This window comes from Oikopleura dioica, chromosome PAR (assembly GCF_907165135.1).
Source record: "Oikopleura dioica chromosome PAR, OKI2018_I68_1.0, whole genome shotgun sequence".
Lineage (NCBI taxonomy): Eukaryota > Metazoa > Chordata > Appendicularia > Copelata > Oikopleuridae > Oikopleura > Oikopleura dioica.
The window spans coordinates 7,875,641-7,896,589 of record NC_137293.1 but is presented as its reverse complement, the minus strand read 5'-3'; the positions used below and the strand labels follow the sequence as shown (position 1 = coordinate 7,896,589).

General features: G+C 42.7%; 13 protein-coding genes across 14 annotated transcripts; all 13 read right to left on the bottom strand.

Annotated features, from left to right (window-relative positions):
* Positions 1-262: 262 nt before the first annotated feature.
* Positions 263-1,516, bottom strand: LOC145701609 (tRNA-dihydrouridine(20) synthase [NAD(P)+]-like). Its single transcript, XM_081778821.1, has 5 exons — positions 1,335-1,516; positions 1,168-1,272; positions 886-1,035; positions 725-836; positions 263-662 (listed from the first exon to the last, which is right to left on the bottom strand). The coding sequence occupies exons 1-5, from the start codon at positions 1,513-1,515 to the stop codon at positions 263-265; spliced, it is 948 nt and encodes a 315-aa protein (XP_081634947.1). The 5' UTR covers position 1,516.
* Positions 1,517-1,544: 28 nt separating this feature from the next.
* Positions 1,545-2,976, bottom strand: LOC145703120 (RNA-binding protein pno1-like). Its single transcript, XM_081780433.1, has 5 exons — positions 2,876-2,976; positions 2,718-2,829; positions 1,911-2,254; positions 1,776-1,859; positions 1,545-1,735 (listed from the first exon to the last, which is right to left on the bottom strand). Exons 1-5 carry the CDS (start codon positions 2,945-2,947, stop codon positions 1,634-1,636), a joined length of 714 nt encoding a protein of 237 aa, XP_081636559.1. The 5' UTR covers positions 2,948-2,976; the 3' UTR covers positions 1,545-1,633.
* On the bottom strand, positions 2,974-4,145 carry LOC145703119 (NAD(P)H oxidoreductase RTN4IP1, mitochondrial-like). Its single transcript, XM_081780431.1, has 4 exons — positions 3,921-4,145; positions 3,545-3,868; positions 3,283-3,501; positions 2,974-3,153 (listed from the first exon to the last, which is right to left on the bottom strand). Exons 1-4 carry the CDS (start codon positions 4,054-4,056, stop codon positions 3,035-3,037), a joined length of 798 nt encoding a protein of 265 aa, XP_081636557.1. The 5' UTR covers positions 4,057-4,145; the 3' UTR covers positions 2,974-3,034.
* Positions 4,146-4,469: 324 nt separating this feature from the next.
* On the bottom strand, positions 4,470-5,384 carry LOC145701608 (uncharacterized). The gene is made up of 2 exons (XM_081778820.1): positions 5,238-5,384; positions 4,470-5,198 (listed from the first exon to the last, which is right to left on the bottom strand). Exons 1-2 carry the CDS (start codon positions 5,382-5,384, stop codon positions 4,470-4,472), a joined length of 876 nt encoding a protein of 291 aa, XP_081634946.1.
* A 27-nt stretch (positions 5,385-5,411) lies between these two features.
* Positions 5,412-6,034, bottom strand: LOC145704393 (uncharacterized). Its single transcript, XM_081781840.1, has 3 exons — positions 5,829-6,034; positions 5,712-5,787; positions 5,412-5,663 (listed from the first exon to the last, which is right to left on the bottom strand). The coding sequence occupies exons 1-3, from the start codon at positions 6,020-6,022 to the stop codon at positions 5,478-5,480; spliced, it is 456 nt and encodes a 151-aa protein (XP_081637966.1). The 5' UTR covers positions 6,023-6,034; the 3' UTR covers positions 5,412-5,477.
* A 788-nt stretch (positions 6,035-6,822) lies between these two features.
* Positions 6,823-7,166, bottom strand: LOC145701607 (putative histone-lysine N-methyltransferase set-23). The gene is made up of 2 exons (XM_081778819.1): positions 7,103-7,166; positions 6,823-7,061 (listed from the first exon to the last, which is right to left on the bottom strand). The coding sequence occupies exons 1-2, from the start codon at positions 7,164-7,166 to the stop codon at positions 6,823-6,825; spliced, it is 303 nt and encodes a 100-aa protein (XP_081634945.1).
* Positions 7,167-7,963: 797 nt separating this feature from the next.
* Positions 7,964-9,099, bottom strand: LOC145703855 (uncharacterized). The gene is made up of 3 exons (XM_081781251.1): positions 8,754-9,099; positions 8,536-8,709; positions 7,964-8,488 (listed from the first exon to the last, which is right to left on the bottom strand). The coding sequence occupies exons 1-3, from the start codon at positions 8,808-8,810 to the stop codon at positions 8,324-8,326; spliced, it is 396 nt and encodes a 131-aa protein (XP_081637377.1). The 5' UTR covers positions 8,811-9,099; the 3' UTR covers positions 7,964-8,323.
* Positions 9,100-9,176: 77 nt separating this feature from the next.
* LOC145701606 (uncharacterized) lies at positions 9,177-11,088 on the bottom strand. Its single transcript, XM_081778817.1, has one exon. It carries the CDS (start codon positions 10,713-10,715, stop codon positions 9,177-9,179), a length of 1,539 nt encoding a protein of 512 aa, XP_081634943.1. The 5' UTR covers positions 10,716-11,088.
* LOC145704302 (uncharacterized) lies at positions 11,088-12,580 on the bottom strand. Its single transcript, XM_081781754.1, has 5 exons — positions 12,474-12,580; positions 12,348-12,428; positions 12,050-12,304; positions 11,732-12,007; positions 11,088-11,688 (listed from the first exon to the last, which is right to left on the bottom strand). The coding sequence occupies exons 1-5, from the start codon at positions 12,559-12,561 to the stop codon at positions 11,093-11,095; spliced, it is 1,296 nt and encodes a 431-aa protein (XP_081637880.1). The 5' UTR covers positions 12,562-12,580; the 3' UTR covers positions 11,088-11,092.
* A 1,144-nt stretch (positions 12,581-13,724) lies between these two features.
* LOC145703856 (putative histone-lysine N-methyltransferase set-23) lies at positions 13,725-14,681 on the bottom strand. The gene is made up of 3 exons (XM_081781252.1): positions 14,426-14,681; positions 14,063-14,359; positions 13,725-14,021 (listed from the first exon to the last, which is right to left on the bottom strand). Exons 1-3 carry the CDS (start codon positions 14,679-14,681, stop codon positions 13,783-13,785), a joined length of 792 nt encoding a protein of 263 aa, XP_081637378.1. The 3' UTR covers positions 13,725-13,782.
* A 175-nt stretch (positions 14,682-14,856) lies between these two features.
* LOC145706114 (endoplasmic reticulum lectin 1-like) lies at positions 14,857-17,228 on the bottom strand. 2 transcript variants are annotated; one of them, XM_081783632.1, is made up of 9 exons: positions 17,003-17,228; positions 16,525-16,954; positions 16,344-16,480; positions 16,111-16,288; positions 15,759-15,820; positions 15,590-15,714; positions 15,407-15,545; positions 15,050-15,363; positions 14,857-15,002 (listed from the first exon to the last, which is right to left on the bottom strand). In XM_081783632.1, exons 1-9 carry the CDS (start codon positions 17,109-17,111, stop codon positions 14,865-14,867), a joined length of 1,632 nt encoding a protein of 543 aa, XP_081639758.1. In that variant the 5' UTR covers positions 17,112-17,228; the 3' UTR covers positions 14,857-14,864. The 2 variants fall into 2 exon arrangements, with proteins under 2 accessions (XP_081639758.1, XP_081639759.1); XM_081783633.1 differs by lacking the exon at positions 16,111-16,288 and adding an exon at positions 15,958-15,990 and having other exon boundaries at positions 15,759-15,821.
* Positions 17,216-18,116, bottom strand: LOC145706116 (uncharacterized). Its single transcript, XM_081783636.1, has 4 exons — positions 17,921-18,116; positions 17,699-17,878; positions 17,440-17,658; positions 17,216-17,396 (listed from the first exon to the last, which is right to left on the bottom strand). The coding sequence occupies exons 1-4, from the start codon at positions 18,092-18,094 to the stop codon at positions 17,304-17,306; spliced, it is 666 nt and encodes a 221-aa protein (XP_081639762.1). The 5' UTR covers positions 18,095-18,116; the 3' UTR covers positions 17,216-17,303.
* Positions 18,117-18,131: 15 nt separating this feature from the next.
* LOC145706115 (THO complex subunit 3-like) lies at positions 18,132-20,033 on the bottom strand. The gene is made up of 5 exons (XM_081783635.1): positions 19,905-20,033; positions 19,549-19,791; positions 18,633-18,906; positions 18,406-18,589; positions 18,132-18,364 (listed from the first exon to the last, which is right to left on the bottom strand). Exons 1-5 carry the CDS (start codon positions 19,987-19,989, stop codon positions 18,203-18,205), a joined length of 948 nt encoding a protein of 315 aa, XP_081639761.1. The 5' UTR covers positions 19,990-20,033; the 3' UTR covers positions 18,132-18,202.
* Positions 20,034-20,949: the final 916 nt, after the last annotated feature.

Sequence of the window (20,949 nt, the reverse complement as noted above, 5' to 3'; positions counted from 1 at the left end):
TCTCCACTTCTAATTTTTGCTTTTTCGCGTTTGGTTCCTCCTCATCCTCAACGACCACGCCCCAGCACTCTGCGATTTCTTTCGAGGATAGAGCTGGTTTCGTTGCTAAGCCTCTTGGATCTTTGTCCTGAAGATCTCTGGACTGAGTTTTTCAACTTCTTTTTTGCTGGACAGCGAAAAAAACATGTTTAGAAATTGTTACGTCTTTGAAAAAATATTCAAATTTTGAAGGCTTGGGCGGTTTGGTTATTCAACGCGGTTTTCAACCTCTCTCAAAGTGAGTACTGATGTAGTTCTCATTAAAAACCACATTGTCGTAATAATCGAGGGGCGAGTTCTTCAGAAAAACGAGAAGAAAAAACTCATTCCTAAGCATGCTCAGCACGTTGTACTTCATAATTTCAAGTGCAAAGTCATATTTGAGGCATAATTCGCAGTAGCGCTTCACTACTTCGAAAACGTGACGAGGGCCTGCTTTATTGAACACGGAGGGATTCCACATTGCTGCTCGCGCGACGAGGACGCCAGCAGTTCCAGTCTTTTCTTGAAACTTTTTGATGTCTTCTCTGGACTTGATTTCGCCACTTCCACCGTTTGCCAAAACAGGAATCGAAAGCGATTTGGCCACTTGAGCGATCCAAGGTGACCGGCAAGGGTCTCTTTCACAAGATTTTCAAGAGATCCAAATCTTTATCCGTCCGGGTTATTGAATAATCCCTTCCTTGATCTTTCTGTCTTCTGCCTCCCGTGAATAGCCAGCGCTGCTATTCCTGTCTTTTCCATTCGTTTTGCGAACTCGACTGTTTTCTCCACCGTCTTCAAGCACCTAATTTTACCTAATTATTAATTTTCTTTTTAAAGTCGCCCTCAGTTATTCCGGCTTACATGTGACTGGAATCTTGAGGTTCTTGACAAGCGCCGTGAGGATGCTTTCCGCCAAATCAGGCGTTTTCAACATTGCCGCGCCCATTCCACCTTTGGTCGAGTAATCTTTTGGACAGCCCATGTTCACATCAACACCGGAAATGTGCTCTTTCACGGTTTTTAATTTCGATACAGTTAATCAGAAATAGAAAGAGTTTAGTGCGCGCCACTAACGCTCTAATTCGAAACGCACGATTATGTTATTTTTACGATGAATTGAATCAAAGAAAAAACCCAATCCTTCACATAGCTTCGCCGCCTTCACCGCGCGTTCTGGATCAGCCGTGCCCAGCTGCAGAATCACCTTTTCTTTTTCGAGCGCGCAGGTTTGCAGAACGGGATTATCTTCTAAGCGTCAAAATGTTATCAATCGATTGATTCTTTTAACTTTCGGTTCTACCGATTCCTACCTGCCGTGAGCTTGAATTCCACAAGCCCATTTTTACCATGCTCAAACTTTTGACAATCCATCAGTCGATGGTCGATTATTTCTTCTGTGTACACGAGATCGGCGCCTTCTTCCAGACAAAGGAGCCGCGTTGGAAGGGTGCCGATGCGCACCATCGGCGCTAGAATCGCTCCTTTGTACATTCTAAACGTTCAACAACTTATTTCTTGGCTCAAGAGGTAACCCAATGGTCCAATCGACATATTATTTGAGCTGATACATTTCTTCCATTCGATTTCGTTCAAAGTACAGTCAGATCTTTTAAAACCGTTCGCCCATTCTCGCCGCTGCGTTTCGCATATTTCCATAGACCTTTGCCGGAGGAGAGCCAAGAATCAACGCGCAAATAGTTCTTCTCGCCACCTTCAAACATTCAATCAAAGAACACTCGCTTTGGCAGTACCTGAATGTTTTGGAAGCTGCCCAAGATATGAATTTTCTTATCGGCGACCACAATTCGCGTTTTGGTAACATTTTCAACTGTGTACTGAGAAATAACAAATTATAGAAAAACGTGTATTTTTATGAACTCTTTTACTTTTGTTCGGCCGCCAGTTCCGCTAATTCGGCCGATTGCTCGACCGAGATGGTCGCCCTTCAGCGTCTGTTTGACATCTTCAACTTGGAAGGTTTCGAGGAAGAGCTCGTCGAGTCGGACAAGCGCCAAGGCATCGTCAATGTCAAAACCGTACGTGAACGCGGTCACGAAGTCGACACCCTTTTGGAGCGCGCCGATATCCGTTGTGGCTTTGCCAGCGCGAAGTTCCACTTGCTTCTTTTTCGCGTTGAACCTGATCTCCAGCTTGAGCTGCTTTACAATCGGCTCAAAGAGCTTCTGCCAGGCTTCTTTCAACGGCGTCAGTCTGTTGGGAGGGATGGGCACTAGAATAATGACATTACGCGATGTTTGCTGTCGAGTTTGCAATTTAGCGATTTTTCTCTAGAGTTGTTGTTGCGCTCAGGCCTTTTAGGGCAAAAGTCGTCAGTCTTCGGATTTTCAAAGTCCGGTCCGGTTAAAATCAAGGTAATTCCCGTTGTTTCTTCGCAAAATATTAATTTATTTTTGTATTTAGATTCTGCTCGCAGGACATGCCAAGACCACTCCGTGGTCTCACAGAATCAATTGCATCCTAGGGAAGCACTTGCGAAAAATCAAGTAGCATGAAAATGCTTAACCAGTTCAAAAAATCCCGAAAAAGGGATGCGGGACACAAGATCTGAAAATACAGTCGCAACTTTCAACTATCAAAAAACTTCTTTTATTCGAAGATTTCTTGTTCTTTTCCGGAAATCTTTGCCCTGAGTCTTGAGTCTTTTTATTGCAGGAGCACAACATGCAGGTTACCTTTTCTGACATCGAGAGACCGCCTCTTTCCACCAACTTTTTGATCCGCTGCAGCAGCGATCGGTGGTAGGTAGGGTCGCTCAGCACTGTCAGTTTGCATTTGAGCCGAATCCTAAAAGCGCTCTATATTGGATGAAAATATTTTGGGTGCAATTTACGTCTGCCTTGCGCTTTCTGTTGTCATCACCAAAACCAGTGCCACCTGTCGTCTGCTTGTTCACTTCCGCCATTCTAAGAGCACGAAAATAGCGAACGATCGAAATGAACGGGAAGCTATCTGTTTTTTATAAATACAAATTGAACTCGCAGAAAAAGGGCTAGTACTCTGTTTTGAAATAAAGGCCAGAACCGCAAGTGTTTTCAAATGATTCTTCGCCAGCTAAATTGACGATTATTTTGCCACGTAATCGCCCCTCAGTTATTCTTTCGATCGCGTCTAAAATATGTTCTTAGTGGAGCGAGAGAGCTCTCTAAATATTTCTCGTATTATTTCTACTAGTTTCTAGGGCCAATAAATAAAAGAACAGTCTTGAAACATATCGATAAAAATCATTACATCGCTTACCAGGAATATTTTCAAAATCATAAACAGAATCCACACAGGGTCTAATTTTGCCTTCTTCCAACCAGTCGAGAACTTGAAGTAAGTTTCGATGGTCAACCATCACGGTGGAGAAGCGGAACCGCAGACCGCGCTTGCCCGAGTCAGATTTCCCCGCGTAATGAACCAGATGCTTTTCCATTTCCTTCTCGATCGAGCGCATTGTAGAACGCCAGCCGAATGCTGAATAATTGCTTCAGTTGAGAGCTTTCACAAAAAGACTTACATTGAATTAGGTTCAAAGAATCTTTGACGGCAGTTTCTGGTGAATTGAGGGAGATGACGATTGAGTCGTTTCTGCTCATCATTGGACCGATGATTTCAAAATTATTCTCGACCGAGCCACCGCGAGAACAATCCACTGCGGCGAAGAACTTTTCAAAGTCGAGCGATTCCATGATGTCGTCGAGCATTTCATCCTTTTCTTCATATTTTTCATAATTGAACACGCTTTCAAAGCCGAGCTCTTCGGCCAATAAAGAGGCTTCTTCAGAGCAAATTATCGTCACATTCGCCCCCAGGCATCGGAGAATTTGGGCACACATTGATCCTAAAATATATAGATAGCCCAACTTCTAAAAAATAACTTGTTAATTGACTACCTAAACCTCCGATGCCAAGAACAAGCACATTCTTCCCGGCATAGTCAGCCGCTTTCGCAAAAGAGCGTTCTTGTGAGATTCTTCGCAAATTCAAGTATGGATTGCGATCATCTTGCAGCCCAATTAGTGCGTTCATGATGTAATTTGCACCAAATGCAACTCCAGCTCCTTCAATTGGAGAAAGATTTGAAGGAAGAGGACTTTTGGGGATTCATATCGCTTCATCTGTGTTATAGAAACGATGAAAAAAGACTTGTTGTCGACTTTGAGAATTTTGAGAACATGCGCAATTTTTCTCTAGATTTGTTGTTGGGATGAGGCCTTTCGAGCAACATTCGTCAGTCTTCGGATTTTCGAAGTCCGGCACTGATCAAAATTCCGTAAGTTACGTTTTTTATGATTATAAACTTAATCAATAATTTTAGACTGGCCTCCTGGAGGGCTTTGTACGAGCTTGGAAGCGAGGAGGGATCCCAGAAAAGGGATGCGGGACACAAGATCTGAAAATACAGTCGCAACTTTCAAACTACTTCTTTTACACAGAGATTTTTAGTATCTTTCCAGAAATCTTTGTTTTGTGTCTTTCTTTTCATTGCAGGTCTTATTAAGCAGCGTTATTTTCTGAGCATGGCAAATATGAACCCCTTTCCCGCAGTGATAAGCTTTCGCAACGATGCATTCCGATAAGGCCCCACTTTGCCAAGGCTTTAAATATCCAACAACTTTCGAACCAGGAGGAAACTCGTACATCATGTCACTAGCACAGTCGAGTACTTCCCCACAAAACTCTCTTCCCAGCACAATCGGAAATTCCGTCGCATTGGCGGACATGTTCGCATTTGTCGTGACAATCGCGTCGTCTGGTCTTCCTTGACTCCATCTCCGAATGATTTTTGAAGCGAAGGCGATCGGGTCTGCTCTGAAGTGATTGTGAAAGGCACACCATCCCCGTGCAACATGCAGGTCTTCCACGTTGAGCGCGGCGGCGAGGACCCTAATTTGTAGTTTTTGTGTGTTTACTTTCGCATTGGCGCGGATTGGCATCATTGGATCGGACCAGCCCGTGCGCGTCTTCTCCAACCCCCGTGGTGTTCTTATAACTCCCATTTCAATTACATCCCCTGGCAGCCCGTAATTTTTGATCAGCCACGAAGCGGAATGCTCGTATGTAAAATCGTGGAACTTATGAGCTGCTTGATGCATTAGGAAATCCTTGGAAGTCTTTTTAAAGTAAAACTTCTCGAATTCCTTCTTTTGTTGGCGGTATTCTTTCGCTTTCTGAATTTCATCAAGCTGTTCAATTTTGAAAAAAGTTACCTTTGAGGGGCTTATCTTGCTCGAAAAGGACTGGGCGCCAGTGAACTTCTTGTATTGCTCGTTCAGTTCATCAAGATTTCCGTCTGTATCTGTTGATACTCTGGCGAAACGAAAAGAAAGCGAGAGATTACGACTCAATCGTAACATTTCTAAAGATGGGATGAAAGTAAGAACTACTGAAAAAGAAATTGATTGAAAAAAATAGAAAAATAAGAAGATATGTTGGCGGAATGTGACAGACTATTTCTTGAAGAAAATCATTTGAGAATCTGTCGATTTTGAGTTTTTCGGATTTTGAGGTGGCTCTGGATTGAAATCGCTTGGTCTTGCGTTTTCGCTGTGCTGAGGGGGAAGTGATCCGAGGTGGTTGTCGATTAACGAGTCTAAGATTGCTCGCTCGTCTGAAGGGTCGATTCGTAGTTCTGACTAAACATCCGTCAGTTCAAATCGGCATTCTTTTCGATAATAAAAAACCTTTACAACTGTCTTCGGCAACGGATTTCCGCCCATTTGCGTTTCAGAATTCAACTGCGCAGCAGTGACTGAAAAGCTAAAATTCTGGTTAGCCGCGGAAATGAGATTCAAACTCACCCATGGTTATTAAGCCAGTCTGAAATAATGGAAACTGTTAGCACTTCGCGGTTGCTGAGTTCTTTTTTCGACACCGCTTTTTCTTTCGCCATGCTATGGTAGACTTCGTATCGTACTTTTGCGCGGAGCTGTTCCAGCCGACCTGTTTGCTCCAGATCCGCTAGAACGTGGGCCTTCATTTCTTCTTCGTTCATTCTATGATAGTGTAAACTTGTAAATGACGAGCGGGGCTCCAGAACGCTCAATAATAAACAATGAAAAATAGAATTAACATCGTGTTAATAGCACGGTCTTTTCGCCAGAAAAATAACTGCAATTATAAATTTAAAAAAGATGCCGAACAAGTCATGTTTGTCAACATTCTCTACCAACAAAAAAGGAAAACAATCGCTGCTATAAAATTGAGGACTGAAGTTCACAAATCACAAAATCACAGAAGAATGAGATTCTCAATTATCACTATAATTTTTTCGACGACTTGCGTTTCAGCGCAGTTTTTCAGAACAATGTCTGGCATTTACGACTCAATTACAAGGCAGAGTTAGATTTTTTTCATTTATTTCATAATTGTTATCACTTTGATTCAAAAGAAATAGGTGAATTGGTTTCATTTTATAATGTTTATGTAAGTATTAATATAAAGTTTAACTCAATAAGTGATAAGCAGAGAGCCAAGGCAGCAACATATACAAATGAAGTGCCAAAACAGAGAAATCAATCCAGGAAAGCTCATAATGTCTAATCCTAGCGACCTTAGTGAAACAGAATTGATTAATGAATTCATTTTATCAAAAATATAGCTCAAAAAGACTGAGAGGAGGTCGAGGATCCCAATTCAAGCTCTTCCGGCGGTACACTCCATCTGGTCAATTTTACCGAAGCGCCGCAAATACCCTCCGCGACTTCAGATCATAATTCTAAAGAAACAACGGTCCTATAAAATTCAAGAAAATATAATACTATCTTTGTGTGAAATAAAAAATAACAGCGTTTTTCAATCATCAGAAGGCATGAATAATCTGCAGTTACGGGAGCCACAGTGACATTTTCTATCACTGAGGGTCGATTCTGCACTTCCGTAGTCGTAGGTGATCTCTTCTCCGGGCTCGATGAAGCGGAGAGCGAAGAGGGCGATTCGGGCAATGTCGTTTTCAACGCGAACGGGGTAGAGTTTGGCATTAGGAGAGCATGAGTGATTGGCGAAACGAGCTGCGTTTCCCAGTCGACCAGCGTCTGGAAAAGATTTATTTTTGCTATTGTTGAAAAATCAATACCAATGTGAACAGTCTCTTCTTCTTCGTTTCCAAAGACCTCTTTCAGCGATAAAATATAATTCATCTTTGATAAACTTGTCTCTCCTTGACCGTCTCCAGGTTGAGATACTCGCCCATGTATTCGACAATGAACTCGCCCGGGTGGATTTCATTTTCTGCCACGAGTCCGTGGCCTTTATCACTGCCAAAATATTTGACGCGGAGGGGGCGATCGCAGCCTTTTTGAACGAGGCGGTTTTGACAGTCCGGTTGACATGGACAGTTGATATTGCACTCAGAAAAGGCTAACCCTTGTTCTTTTATCCAACTCCAGTTGATAAAAATGATTATAGACAGCCCTACCCTGTAACACCAGGAATTCCAGGGCGCAAAACAACGACCCCATCTTCATTTAAAACGAAAGAACTTCTGCAGTCGCATTTTTCTGAACAGTCAGCATCATCTGTACAAAAAGATCCAGGGCGCGTGTTCAAAAGCGTGTCGTATAATTCAGTTACTCCCGACTGGTTGTTCCCGATGTATTCAAATCTTGGAAGCCGGCTTCTGTCCTCTTTTTTAGGATGGTTGTCACGACATACGGAGGGTTTAGCAAGACAAAATCGAATATTCCTATATGAAGGCAACTACCCGCGTTGTCTACGGCGCTGCCTACAAGTGAATCGTTCTTCTTTCCATTTTTACTCGTGCATTCGGAACATAACTCGTTGATGTCCAAAGAAAGAACGTAGCTTTTTGTCCAACTCGCAAAGGCACATGAAATGACCCCCGATCCGGAACCGATTTCAACTGCTAGACCAGGCTTTTCTTCGGAAAAAATCTACAAGCGCTACAAAATATGCTACAATATCTGACTTCCTTGCCTAAACATTTATCCTCAAGCTCCTTTTCAATGCCATCAAGGAAGACAAACGAATCCTCTGAAGGCTCATACACAGAATCGGTATAATCATACCGGTATTAACCATGCTGAATAATTTTTAACATGTCAGTTTTATTGAAGTTTACAAATTGGCAGTATTTTAATTTTTCAAAAGATCTTCTTTCATCCTTGATGAAATTTTTGGCGGTTCGAGTGAGCTCTCAGTCTGATGCAATCTAAAATGGAAAAAACGTTAATTTAAAATCATAGTTAGGCGATAAAGGCAGTGAATTAAGACTATGAAAGTGAGGTGATGTGGGTGAAAATGTGAACTATATACAGTGAGGAAGAAGGAAAGGGGTTTAGTATTTTTCCTTCACCCGTGGGTCGCCTTGTTTGAGAAGCTGACGGTGTCTGTCTTTGAGGTTGATATTCGTCCTCTTCGTTTCACGGAAAAACTTGTTCCAGATCTTTATCCAGTCTTTTCCGTATTGATTGAGGCCAACAATCAATAAGGCGTCCTCATCCTAAATTCATAACAATGAAAGAGTTAAATCATTTATAAAGTGCTCACGTCCGTCCACTTCTTTCTTTTCTGCGGGCCAAGGGTTGATGTGCTTGGAGCCCGGCTAATTCGGCTTGACGCTGCCCTCGAAGCTGGTCGGACTGACTCTGCCCGCGAAGCTGGTCGGCTTGTCGCTGCCCGCGAAGATGTTTGGACTGACACTTCACTGGCTGACTCGTCAGACTAAAATGAAATTAGAGTAATCTTTCATGATTTCAAATCGTTACCTTTTCTCGTTGATTCGAAGCAATAGATTCTGGCCTCGGATTCAAGTAGTGGCTCATTCCGACTTTTCGTTTTTTCGTTTTAACAGAATCAGCAATTGAAGAGCCTTCATCGTACTTGCGTGCCAATCTTGTGTAGGAAACATCTGAAGAAGAGCCAGATAACGCAGTCCCAGGCTGTTCGGAGGTACCAGCCGTGATATTAAAAGATCGGTCAAATGTCTCGTACTCAGGATTAGTAGTTTCAGCAGCGTTTCTCTCGGAAGTAAGATTGGTCACGTTAGCAGTGTTGTCGAATGTTCCATACTCTGGATTCGTATCAACAGGAGTCTCTACTCTGCTCACGTTGCCATCTTTGGTAATGATATAAAAGAATTAACAGATTATTACTGTGATGGTCTCATCAAAGATACCATATTTGTGAATTTACAGTTTTAAATCATTTCCTGAATCAATGTTTTGTACTTGGACATCAGACTCTGCATCTGAAATATCTGAAACTTCCGATGTGTCAACGTCTTCTTCCTCCGAATACTGGTCGGGTACATCGCGAAGAACTGTGAATTCGAAGTCTTTCGAAGCAGATTCGATAATGACTGGTAGCAGTATAGACAGCTTGATTTTGCTCTTGACGGAGCATCTCACACCGTTGAAGCAAATGAGAGTATCTCCAGCACGAAGACCAGCTTTATCTGCTAACGACCCCGGGACAACTTCGCTGATGTGGATTCCTGCTAAGCTATTTTCGCTGAGCCTGAATCCAATTCTACCCTTACTGTTCTTTACATCTTTGATGACGATTGTTTTCTCATCATATACTTCTCGCGGATCCCTTGTCTCCACGGACGAAGTGATGCTTCTCGGAGGCTTTCGAGCTGCAGAAGGGATTATTTTTGGATGTTTTTTCTTCATCTGAATCGACTTCTTTTTTGATTTAGATGGCGATGGTGACTTCTCTGGTGATCGTAATTTGGTGAGCTTCGGCATGCTAGCTGTTGGCGATCCATTTCGTCTCCGAGGACGACTTTGCGGTCGACGAACTTCCTCATCCTCGCTCGAGTTCAAGAAGCTAGAAAGATCAACATCTGGTGGCATCGCTGGAGGTGTTAAATTCTTGCTGCACGTTGGTTGATTCTCCGCTTCGTCATGCCTCTTTCCCGACGGTTTCGCACTCTTTTCTTTGCTAGCTTTCTTTTGACTTTGATTCATCTTTCCGACGCCTCTTATTGGAGTGTCATTATCAAATGCAGAAGACAAGTCAGAAATCTCGCTCAGGGCATCTCTTCCTGGACGACGAGCAATGGTGATATCCACAGCTGGCTTAAGAATCGTCGGCTTTGAAGCGCTTTTCTTAGGCGTTTTATTTTCCTTCACGTGCTTTCTCCTTTTCGCTGCTTGATGTTTAGCGCTTGCTTTGCCCTGCGCGTCCTTTTCTGGAGTCTGAAGCTTTCTCTTGTTTGAGGTGGGAAACATAAATTCGCGAACGGCCTCTCTGTCAATTGGCGCAGATGGGGACTGACCATGTTCCGGCGATAGCGCTTGTCGATCCTCCGCAGATTCATCGAACAAAGCTTGCTGCGACCAATTATGAGCTGACTCCTGCTCTTCTCGTGGCTGCGAGCGTTGCTGACTTTTCGATTTGGAAGCTTTAGATTTCGAAGGTCCCGGTTTTTCTTTTGCAGGCTTTTCCGCTACTGGAAAAGGCTTTTTGAAACGGGTTGATGATCCTGGAACGGGCTTCGAAAAATTCACATTCGGTACTTTTGGCTCCCACGAAATCGCTTTTTCGAGTTCTCGATTCAAGGGCTGTTGATCGCTCGAATCTCGTGCTCGGTATCTTCTTGAAATAAAAGCCCTCGCGAATTCCAGACGTCTACTAATACCGCCAACTTGTGCTTTTCGACAGGCTCTGGCCAATGATTCATTGACCTCATCACGCGTTGGTTTTGCTCTCGATCTCGGCATTTTTCTATTAACTCTTTTTTGCTTTTTTGCCTGATCTGCTTGTTTGTTAATTTTCTGTGTTTCAGCTTTGCTCGTCGGCGATTTGAGTTTCGCAAAGTAATCATCATCTAAATCCTCATCGAAAGTCTTCTGAGACGCTGACGTTTGCTCCAAGGTTGGAGAAGTGGGAGGCGTAAAATATTTTTCATTAGTCCCTTGTGACTCTTGTTGAGGTTGAATTTGAGTTGCTGATGTTGACTCTTGTCGAGCTTGACTTGCTTGTGTTGACTGTTGAGAGTCGAGAGCAAGCGCTGTGTGGTTTAAAAGATCGCCCACTCGCTGAGTCTGGTTTATCTCTTCTTGCGACTTTTCTTCTTGAGACTCTTCGGCGCATAAGTTCAGCACATCGTGAGTTCTCCTTTTTCTCCCTTCAGTCTCTCGTAGCGTCTCTCCAGAAACCTGTGACCAATTATCTTTTGTTTCGACCTTTTTGATCTTCCTTTCGTATCTCCCGAGGATGACATGATTATGTCTGGGGACTCCATCGGTTCTTCTTCCTGATTTTCATTGAAGAGGCTTCGACGAAGCTTTCTCGAGGGCTGTGGAGGTGTAGCGGGTGCTGATTGATCAGTCTTACTGGGCGTTTTCGGTAGACTCTTTTCAGGCGTTTCGTAGACGGAGGAGCCTTGAGAGGAGTTCGCTTCCTCTTCTTCTTGCTGGGGAATCTGCGTAGTATCCATTGGCTGTGGCTCATTATTGAAAAGTTCACCGCTGACGGAGACGGAGATCTGTGGATCCGAAGGCACCTCATTAATGAGTAGTTCACCACTGACTGATAAGGAAATTCCAGCGATCCCTTCTTCGGATGCATGAGTATCCTCCGAAGATTGTGAAGACGCAAGAGCAGCCTGGGCCAATTTTTCAATCCTTTCGAGGGGATCGTCGCTTATCGCTTTTCCCGATTGAGTTTTTCTCGGAGAGTGCGTGGCTTTTGCTAAACAGAAGGTAAGGATCTAGTAAAAGAATCAATAACTTACGAGATGATTCTACAGCTTTGTTTTGCTTCTTTCCCGCTCTTGGTGTTTTAGGCGAGTGCTCTGTGCGATTTTTATCTGGAGTAGCGTCAGTTGTGCTTTGAGAAAACTCAGCAGCTCGCTCCATCATCTCATATCGGCTCAATTGGGAAAATTGAGTTTCCTGAGTTTCCCAGCCAGCCGTGCTCTCTTGAGATTGGGGAAGCTCCGGTAACGGTATTTCAGGGGAGATCTCAGTTGATTCCTTCGCAAATCTTGTCTTTCGTTGGGGAATCGGCGCTATAATTCGAGATTATTTTCAATATTTGTTTGGTCGCTTACTTGGTTGGTCGGGATCAAGATCTGAGGCCAGCTTCGAGTTGGATGATTTGTTAGAAGTCTTCTTCGGCGATTTGAAGTAGGGTGAAGGCTGCGAAAACTCAGCAGCTCGTTCCATCATCTCGTAACGGCTCAGTTGAGATAGTCTTTGAGAATCTTCCAAACTCTCTTGCGTGGTCGCCTGTGATTTTTCTGGCGTTAGATCAATATGAATTTTTGAAGATCTCGTTCGAGCAGGCTCTTTATTCGATGGTGGTGCTAGTTATAGTTGTTAAAAAGTTGAGCAAACATTTAGACTTACCATCTTTTTGAGACGTTTTGACAGTCGCTGCTTTCTCTCGCTGGTTGATTCTTCCAGACCGTGTTTTCATTGGGGAGATATCTACGCGGAATTGGATGAAAATATGTCAGCTGGATTTAATTTTACCTTGCTCTGAAGATTCTCCCTCGTCAATGACAAGCACTCCCGAATGATCATCCGACGAAGGGGATTCATCACTCTCTTTGGGGTTCATTTTCAATCCGATAACGCACCGTCTGAACAAAAAAATATCGAATCGTTTCTCAACTCTTTTCGTAAAGAGGTCTGCCCTGAAATGCCGTTGGCCGACCAGCAAAAATGAGTAAACTCGAATCTAGAAAAAAGGAAAACAATTCTCGAAAATTGAATATTTTCAAATGATGCTCCGACTAGCCTTGGTCGCAGTGACGCGCTTTTTTAAGGTTGTGCAAGTTATTTCTCCCACTTTTTCTTTGAAATACCCTTAACACCATATATATTTGGAATCAGTGAGAAATATCTAAAACCGTGACCTTTTTAGTTTTTCGAAAATCATTTCCGGTTTCGATTCTAGAGCCGGAAGTTGGCGAAATTAATGGGAATTTTATGCTTGTGACCTATCAAATTGAAGCTTAGAACGTTTTAAATCATTTTATCGCGTTCAGATTCGGTTCCCTTTGGTTTAGTGCGCCCTTTTTTCAGTTTGAAATTCGTAAAAATATGCAAAATATCGATTTTTTTTTCTCGTTTAACTGGTCGTTCTGACCGCGGTTTGATTGAATTTCGCTTCCAAGTGACTGAAAATGTTCTATGCTCCAGTTAGATAGGTCACATGAATGCCATTCTCATAAATTTCGCTAACTTCCGGCTCTAGAATTGAAACCGGAAGTGATTTTCGAAAAACTAAAAAGGTCACGATTCTAGATTTTTCTCACTGATTCCAAATATATATGAAGCTCCGGGTATTTCAATGAAAAAGTGGGAGAAATAACTTGCACAACCTTAAAAAAAGCGCGTCAGTCTCTTTCGAATCGAGAGTCTCGATCAGATAAAAAAAAATATCGTTAACCCTATGCGTGATGGGGGTGCACTGAGTGCAACCGTTCAAGGTTTTCTGTCCATTTCTCTCTCAATTTTCGCCCGAAATCGAAAATTTGAAAGGAATAAGGATCTACGTCAAAAAACACGTCTAACTTGCTTCGAATATTTAGAAAAAATATTTTATAGTAATCTAAAAACGTAAAAAATGTCGAAATTTTGCTATTTTTCGTCTCGAGAACAGGTGTTATGATGCAAGTTACGTAACTTCCAGCCCCTTTCGCCGCCGAAGAAGGGGGTATTTCGCCGCAAATACCCTCCGCGACTTCAGATCATAATTCTAAAGAAACAACGGTCCTATGAAATTCAAGAAAATATAATACTATCTTTGTGTGAAATAAAAAAATAACAGCGTTTTTCAATCATCAGAGGGCATGAATAATCTGCAGTTACGGGAGCCACAGTGACATTTTCTATCACTGAGTGTCGATTCTGCACTTCCGTAGTCGTAGGTTATCTCCTCTCCGGGCTCGATGAAGCGGAGAGCGAAGAGGGCGATTCGGGCAATGTCGTTTTCAACGCGAACGGGGTAGAGTTTGGCATTAGGAGAACACGAGTGATTGGCGAAACGAGCTGCGTTTCCCATTCGACCAGCGTCTGGAAAAGATTTATTTTTGATATTGTTGAAATATCAGTACCGATGTGAGCAGTCTCTTCCTCTCCGTTTCCAAAGACTTCCTTGAGCGACAAAATATAATTCATCTTTTCATTTTCTCTTTGATAAACTTGTCTCTCCTTGACCGTCTCCAGATTGAGATACTCGCCCATGTATTCAACAATGAACTCGCCCGAGTGGATTTCATTTTCAGCGACGAGTCCGTGGCCTTTATCGCTGCCAAAATATTTGACGCGGAGGGGGCGATCGCAGCCTTTTTGAACTAGGCGATTTTGACAGTCCGGTTGACATGGACAGTTGATATTGCACTCAGAAAAGGCTAACCCTCGTTTTTATTGAACTATCAATCTAAGAACTTATCAAAGACAGCCCTACCCTGTAACACCAGGAATTCCAGGGCGCAGAACAACGACCCCATCTTCATTTAAAACATACGAACTTCCGCAGTCGCATTTTTCTGAACAGTCAGCATCATCTGTACAAAAACATCCAGGGCGCGTGTTCAAAAGCGTGTCGTATAATTCAGTTACTCCTGACTGGTTGTTCCCGATGTATTCAAATCTTGGAAGCCGGCTTCTGTCCTCTTTGGAAATCCAAATCGGCCCTTCCCATCCCGTAGAGAGCTCATCATCTGTTATCATCTGGAAAGAAGCAAGAATAATCAATATGATTTTGTTTATTTTAATACAGAATTCTTGAATTGAAGGAATTTTTTATTCAACATTTGAAAAGTTGCTGTTTCAGTTTTCACAGATTGCACATTTTTTGTTTGAAAGAAGGAAGAAGGGATAGGTCAATTTCTAAAGCTATAAATAAGGAACTAATTATTTCAAGCTGAGGAGGCCATTTTCGTCGGCATTTGCGAGGATTGAACAAAGCAATTTGGATTCTAGCACAAGAATGTAGCTACAGGTCTTTGGCTCGAGGAGATACAGCGATAAGGCGTCTTGAGTTGGTTTGCACTAAAAAGATTTCGAGTTCACTATTGATTTCATTACAATTGATCTACCTTTAGTCTGACAAGAACTTCTCTCGGTTTCTTCGTAATATCGCAAACTTCTCCATCGGCATACCACAGCTCGACTTCCTGTACATCTCCTTCTACCTCTTTCGTCGCATCAACACTGTCTTCAGAGTCCCACACAGTAATCGGGAAGCCATCTTCGTCATGAACTGTCTTGCCGGCTTTTGCTTTTTCGCCAGTATTGACTTTTACTTTCGATCGTTTCACATTTTGCCTGTTTTTCGCCCAGTCAAGATGGGTTGCTTCGTCCCACGTTCCGACGATGATTTCTTTTGTCGGCTCCTTTGGCTTTCCTTGTTCTAAAATCGACTTGAAAAAGAGAGTGGTCAGTTTGAGTCCCACCTTTTTGGAACTCGTGGTATTGCTTCACATGCTTCCCGTAGCAAAACTCATATTTCCACCAGCCCTGGCCTCCTCGCAAGCAAAATTCTCCCGCCAAGAAATCATTAAGGATCTTTTCTGTTTCAGCCGAAAGTTGAGCCTTTCAACAGTCATCAATTCGATTCAAGAAAAAAGGATAAGTACCTTTTTCGCCTCTTGGACTTTTTGTGAAGGCATGTTTGCCTTCAGCTGGCTTTTTGTATGCTCCGAAAGTTTTTGCTTGATTTCTTTGGCCGTTTTGTCTGCAGCATCAAGTCCATCGATTTGAACTAGTAAGAGAATTTTACGAAAGGTCGATTCGATTATTACTCACTGTCGTTAACATTGACTCCCATTTCTTGAGCATGTTTGATAATCGTTTGAACGATTCCTTCTGTTTCATGGGGTCACAAAATGCCTTTCTTTTTTGGTGATAAAGTAACGAAAAATCAAGTGCACTCAATAAAGCGATTAATGTGAAATCAAAGCAAATCAACTATGAATCGATTAGTTTCAGTTGCGACCCGGAGCTGCGTCGGACATGGGTTTTGTATACCCGCTCGGAACTGAATCATTATATGTAATTACAAACACCAACACAATGATCACACCGGATGATTTGTTAATGAAAACTCTACTCTACTAAAAGCAACTACCACCAAAAGCAGATAAAAGTGAACCCGACTTGATCGCCTAAGTCAAACTGTTCGAGGTCTCCCTCGGAGAGAGGCTCGACCGCGCCAGTTTCAGCGTCAAACTTGAAAAACGCGGCGCCTAGCTTGTCCAAGTTGATACCATCTTTGAGCAGCTCAAGCATGCTATCAATGGACAAGGGCTCGATTGGCTGCACGTACCCGGTAGGGACTAGTATATGTGTTTTTATTTTTTCAGTTTTGGGCGAAGGAAATGGCAGGAATACCTGTAGGGGAGTCCCCAAGTTTTTTACAGGGAATTCCGAATGTTTCTGTGTCGAGGTGAAGAGAATAAAGAGGAGAGGAACAAAGGAGATTGGTCAAGACGATGATTTCGTACTCGCAGGTTGTTGTTTCCGTGATTCTAGGGAACAATTTCAATCCCATTTTTTAGAAAAATAAACTTACGAAAGAATTTCGGGGTTTCTAGCCTCAGCGTTGCAGATATATTTTACTTCAGTCTTTCTCTTTTTCCCCGTATGAATGTCGCATTCTGTTCCATCGCCCATAGTTATTAAATGATACGGAGTTGGAATTCCGTCGAGTTTCTTTTTGCTCACTTCTGCTCGTTTCGTTACAGCGTTGTTGGGATCGAGTGGGCTCTTGTCCAATCGACCAAGATAGTACTCCGTCGTTTTCACGCTGCCCTTTACTTTTTCTTCGTGGTACTGTCTGATGAACTGACCGTGGCAGAGCTCGTAGGACCAGTAAGTCTCGATTCTCAATGAGCAGTCCTTTTTAGTTGAAGAGGCTTTGTTGAAAAGAGGCTCCAGAAGAGTCTCGGCAGAATCGCCTGTTTCTTCATTGTTTTTATCCTCGACTGTAACCGATTCATCGCCTGTATAAGAATAAAATAAGAAAGAAAGATGTCTCAAGGATGTCATACTTGGAAAGAAACATTTGTACTCTTCTTGGTTCGCAGTTTTCATGATCACGAAATCTTCCTGATCATATTTATGTCCCAGCTCGTCAAATTTAACCTCATCCCCGCCCATTTGATTTCATAATGGATATCATCCAGAAAAGGGGACAATTTCGACGCCACTATTGGGCATAACCAGCTGCCCAATTTCATACTGAAGGAGAAAGAATTACGGAATCATGTAGTAAACCTCAATTTATTCGAGGCAAAATAAGTTAGATTTGAATTTTTAGAATCATAAATAAACGTAACATGAACTTTCGCTTTAGCCTTGGTGGCCCTTTCCGCAGAGTTTGACGTAGTGTTCGAGGATTTCGGGATCGCCGAATTTCGATGACTCCTGTTTGTAGATAATGTCCTAAATGAGGGGCTTAGATTTGGACGGTCAAGTTGACACGTACGGAATGTCGATCAGCAAAGTCAAGAGCGTATTTGAACTCGCCAAGAGATCGCATGTAGACGAACTTCTGGTACTGGTAACCGAGCCAGGCGTAAGCGGCAATGGTGAATGCAGTTCTATGGATTGCGGCGTAGAAGGGAAGTCGCATCTGGTAACGGAGGGAGAGAGCGTGTGCAGCGCCAAAGACACCCCAGCCGATCGTGTATTTGGAAACGAGGGGCTGAAGAAGAATTAGGAGATGAAGGTTAGGAGGAACTTACGAGGGGAGGAGAATTCTTTCTAAATTCCTCGGCAGAAGGCATGAAGGAAACGTAGCTAGCGCCAGAGTCGCCTCGACCGAGCATTTCGTCCATTCCGAACCAGGAGAGGACGCCGCGGACTGGTCCTTCATCCCAAGCAGATTTGGTTGGGTTTGGGCCGAAAACAGACTCAGCTACGTCCTAAAAAGATTCTAGTGTTTTTGGTCCCCACTTCCAGCTTACATTAGTGACACCAAAGCCGCCGTTCTTTCGTCGGTTAAACTCCATCGTGTGCTCGACGGTGGCATTGTAAGGATACTTCCACTTATCGACGCCGAAGGTGATTCCGGCAACGTTGCCAGTGCCGATTTGAGCCTCCTTTTCGGCTACGGTTCGACGGCCGTTCTCAGGATCCATTCTACAGAACGAACATGATGAGAAAGAGCATTTTTAGTAGGCAGTTTTGAACAATTGAATCTAGAATGACGGAACAGGGACCTGAAAACATGTGGTGAAGAGTGTGTTTCATTCTTTGATGAGTCCGTAAAGCTTCACGTTGCCCAAATCTTTGTGGTACTTGTCCTTGTCGTCGCAGGTGTAGGCGAGAAGGAGCTTCGATGGATGCCAAGCGACAGAAAAGGTTGGATTGTCAGTGGGCACTGCTGCTACTTGCTCTCCTGTTTGGACCTGAGAAAGAAGTTAGAAATGGCAAAGAAGGAAAGGCGTACATTGCAAATGTCAATTATATGGTCCTCCGATGCTGCAGCAAGCAATCTTCCGTTGTGTGAAAAGCTCAGCGTTCTGACTGGCCATTCCAGCCTTGACATCGTTCTCAAAGGCATGTATTCGATTGCATCCCAGATTGTTACAATCGCGTCTGCACTTCCTACAGCAAAATACTTCCCACAGTCACTAAATTACAATTTTTACCAACTTTCCCTTTTTGTTTGCTCACCTGAATTGAATGGAAATACAATTTGCCGTGTGCGCCACCAGCTCATCGACCTTGTTTAATTTCGGATAGTCGAGTACATGGAGCGCGCCGGTGCCAGTTGTGAGGAAAAAGTTTGTACCCGCGTTGTTCCACGAAATCTCGTTGACTTCGAATTTGAATTGCTTTTCGCCCTTTGGCTTGTAGGTTTTTGTATCGATGAATTGGATCAAATCGTCTTTGTTTCCCACAGCGATGCATTCTCCGTTTGGATGCCAGGTGATGTTCAGATTTTCTCCTGGAAACGACATTAATTTAGATGAAATTAAAAAAGTCGACTTGAGGCAAATTTTTTCAAAAAAATTTTATTGGCTTATATGAAAGAGCAGGAAATTCTGAGTCGAATGGTCTACTTCCGGCTCTATAATTCCGGCAAATGACGTCATTATGACTCATTTCTCCCAAAAAACTTTTTGGGAGCTTTTGAAGGGGTTTCCGATGGAGTTTTTTGGCGTTCTTGGGCTGAAAATAATCGCCGTCGAAAATTGAGGGGGGGTTTTCTTGGATTTTGAGAAATTCCAAGCGAAACACGTTGAAACCGACCGGTCGAATTTTGGTCAAAATTTTTTTCTTGAGCTTTTTCAAAACCCTTAAAAACCCCCCCTCAGTTTTCGACGGCGATTCTTTTGAGCTATAGAACGTCGAATAAATCCAACAGAAACCCCCTTAAAAGTTCCCCAAAAGTTTACCAAAAATGCCCTAATCTGGACTTTATTACGCAATTTTCGACGTCATAAAGTCAAAATTTTCGGGTCAAATCTAGCCTATTCGACTCAGAATTTTCTGCTCTATCTTCTGAGCACGAAAAAATTTTTTATGAAAATTTGCCTCAAGTGAAGTTTTTTAATTCCATCTTAAATAAAATTCGCAAAAATGAAACCTTTGGTTTGAATAGTAGCAGCAGCTTTGGCAGTTCGAACATCCCAAACTCGCATCGTTTTGTCTCCACTCGCCGTGGCAAAAAGCTGCGGATTCGACGGGTGCCAGACCAGTTGATCGACTGCATCCCCGTGTCCTTTGAAGCTGTTTTCTTTCACTAATCTGTCTTTCTCGAGCGTAAACACGCATGCTGTCTTATCTAAACTTCCAGAAGCTAGACGCTTTCCATCGCATGACCATGCGACTTTTTCGAGGTTGAAAAAATGGCAAAGAAAGAAGTAATCTCGAGAACGCGCCACGTAAAGCCACGTATCCTTATTGCAAATCCACTTTCAATGAAATTTTCAACCTCTTTGCCTGTGTGAACTTTACTAGAATGTCCGGGGAAATCTTTTACGCGGCAGTGATCTTTGAAATACGTCGTATATTTATCCGAGACCATATTATTTTTCTAAAACAAACAATTGCTTTTCTTTTTGATTACTTTTCTTGAAAAACAGCAAATTGAGTATGCAAACATTAATTTTCAACATTCATTCATCAGATTCTAGGGCATCTTCGTGTTCTTTGGATCATCTCTAAAATTTTGCAGATCGAACCTTCGCGCGCGCTCATTGGTCGGCTGCACCGCGATAGATTTTGATTCGGTTGTACTGAAATCATGGAAGAGTTCCTGAGTGAAATTTAACGGGAATTTTATTTCGAAGAGTTTCATTTTTACAGAATATCATGTGACAGGCATCGATTGATAAGATCGTTGGTTTCGTCTGGATGGCTTGCAGTAAGATGGTGTGAAGCACCTGAAAAGGTATCAACCATAATGAGAGGCTATTTCAATACCTTCAATTTTGTGTATGGTTATGTTCTTATTCGTCGTTTCTTTGGCTTTTTGCTGAATAATTTCAGCAGGCTCTGAGCTAAGCCAGCTGTTGGCTCCAAAGATGAAATGTGTATTTTGAGGAAGGGAATGAAGAGACTCAGATAGTCTTGGCAGCATCGGATTTTTAGCGTAAACAGTTTCGCTCTTCAGTTTTGCAAAGGATTTCTCGCCAGTGGCGGGTTCTTTTTGAGGATTGAATTTTATGCATCTATTGCCTGCCGACCTCCAGATGTGAGATTCTTATCTTTACTGGACTAGTTCGGTCCAAGAGTATAAAACTCGAGTTGTATTTCTTGCTTTCCACCGAAATTTATCTTTTTGTAAAATGGACGAACAATAGAATGTTTACATACTTGTCTAGCGCCAAATGCGAACAACTACTGTGAATATTTTTTTGATATTGACTTCGTTAATAATGAATCATGAGGATCGTTTTTCGAACGTTTTCGTTTATTTAAAACATCATCAGGAAAAACTAGAAACTGTTACGACAGAAAAAGAGATAGAAAACTAACTTGGTGT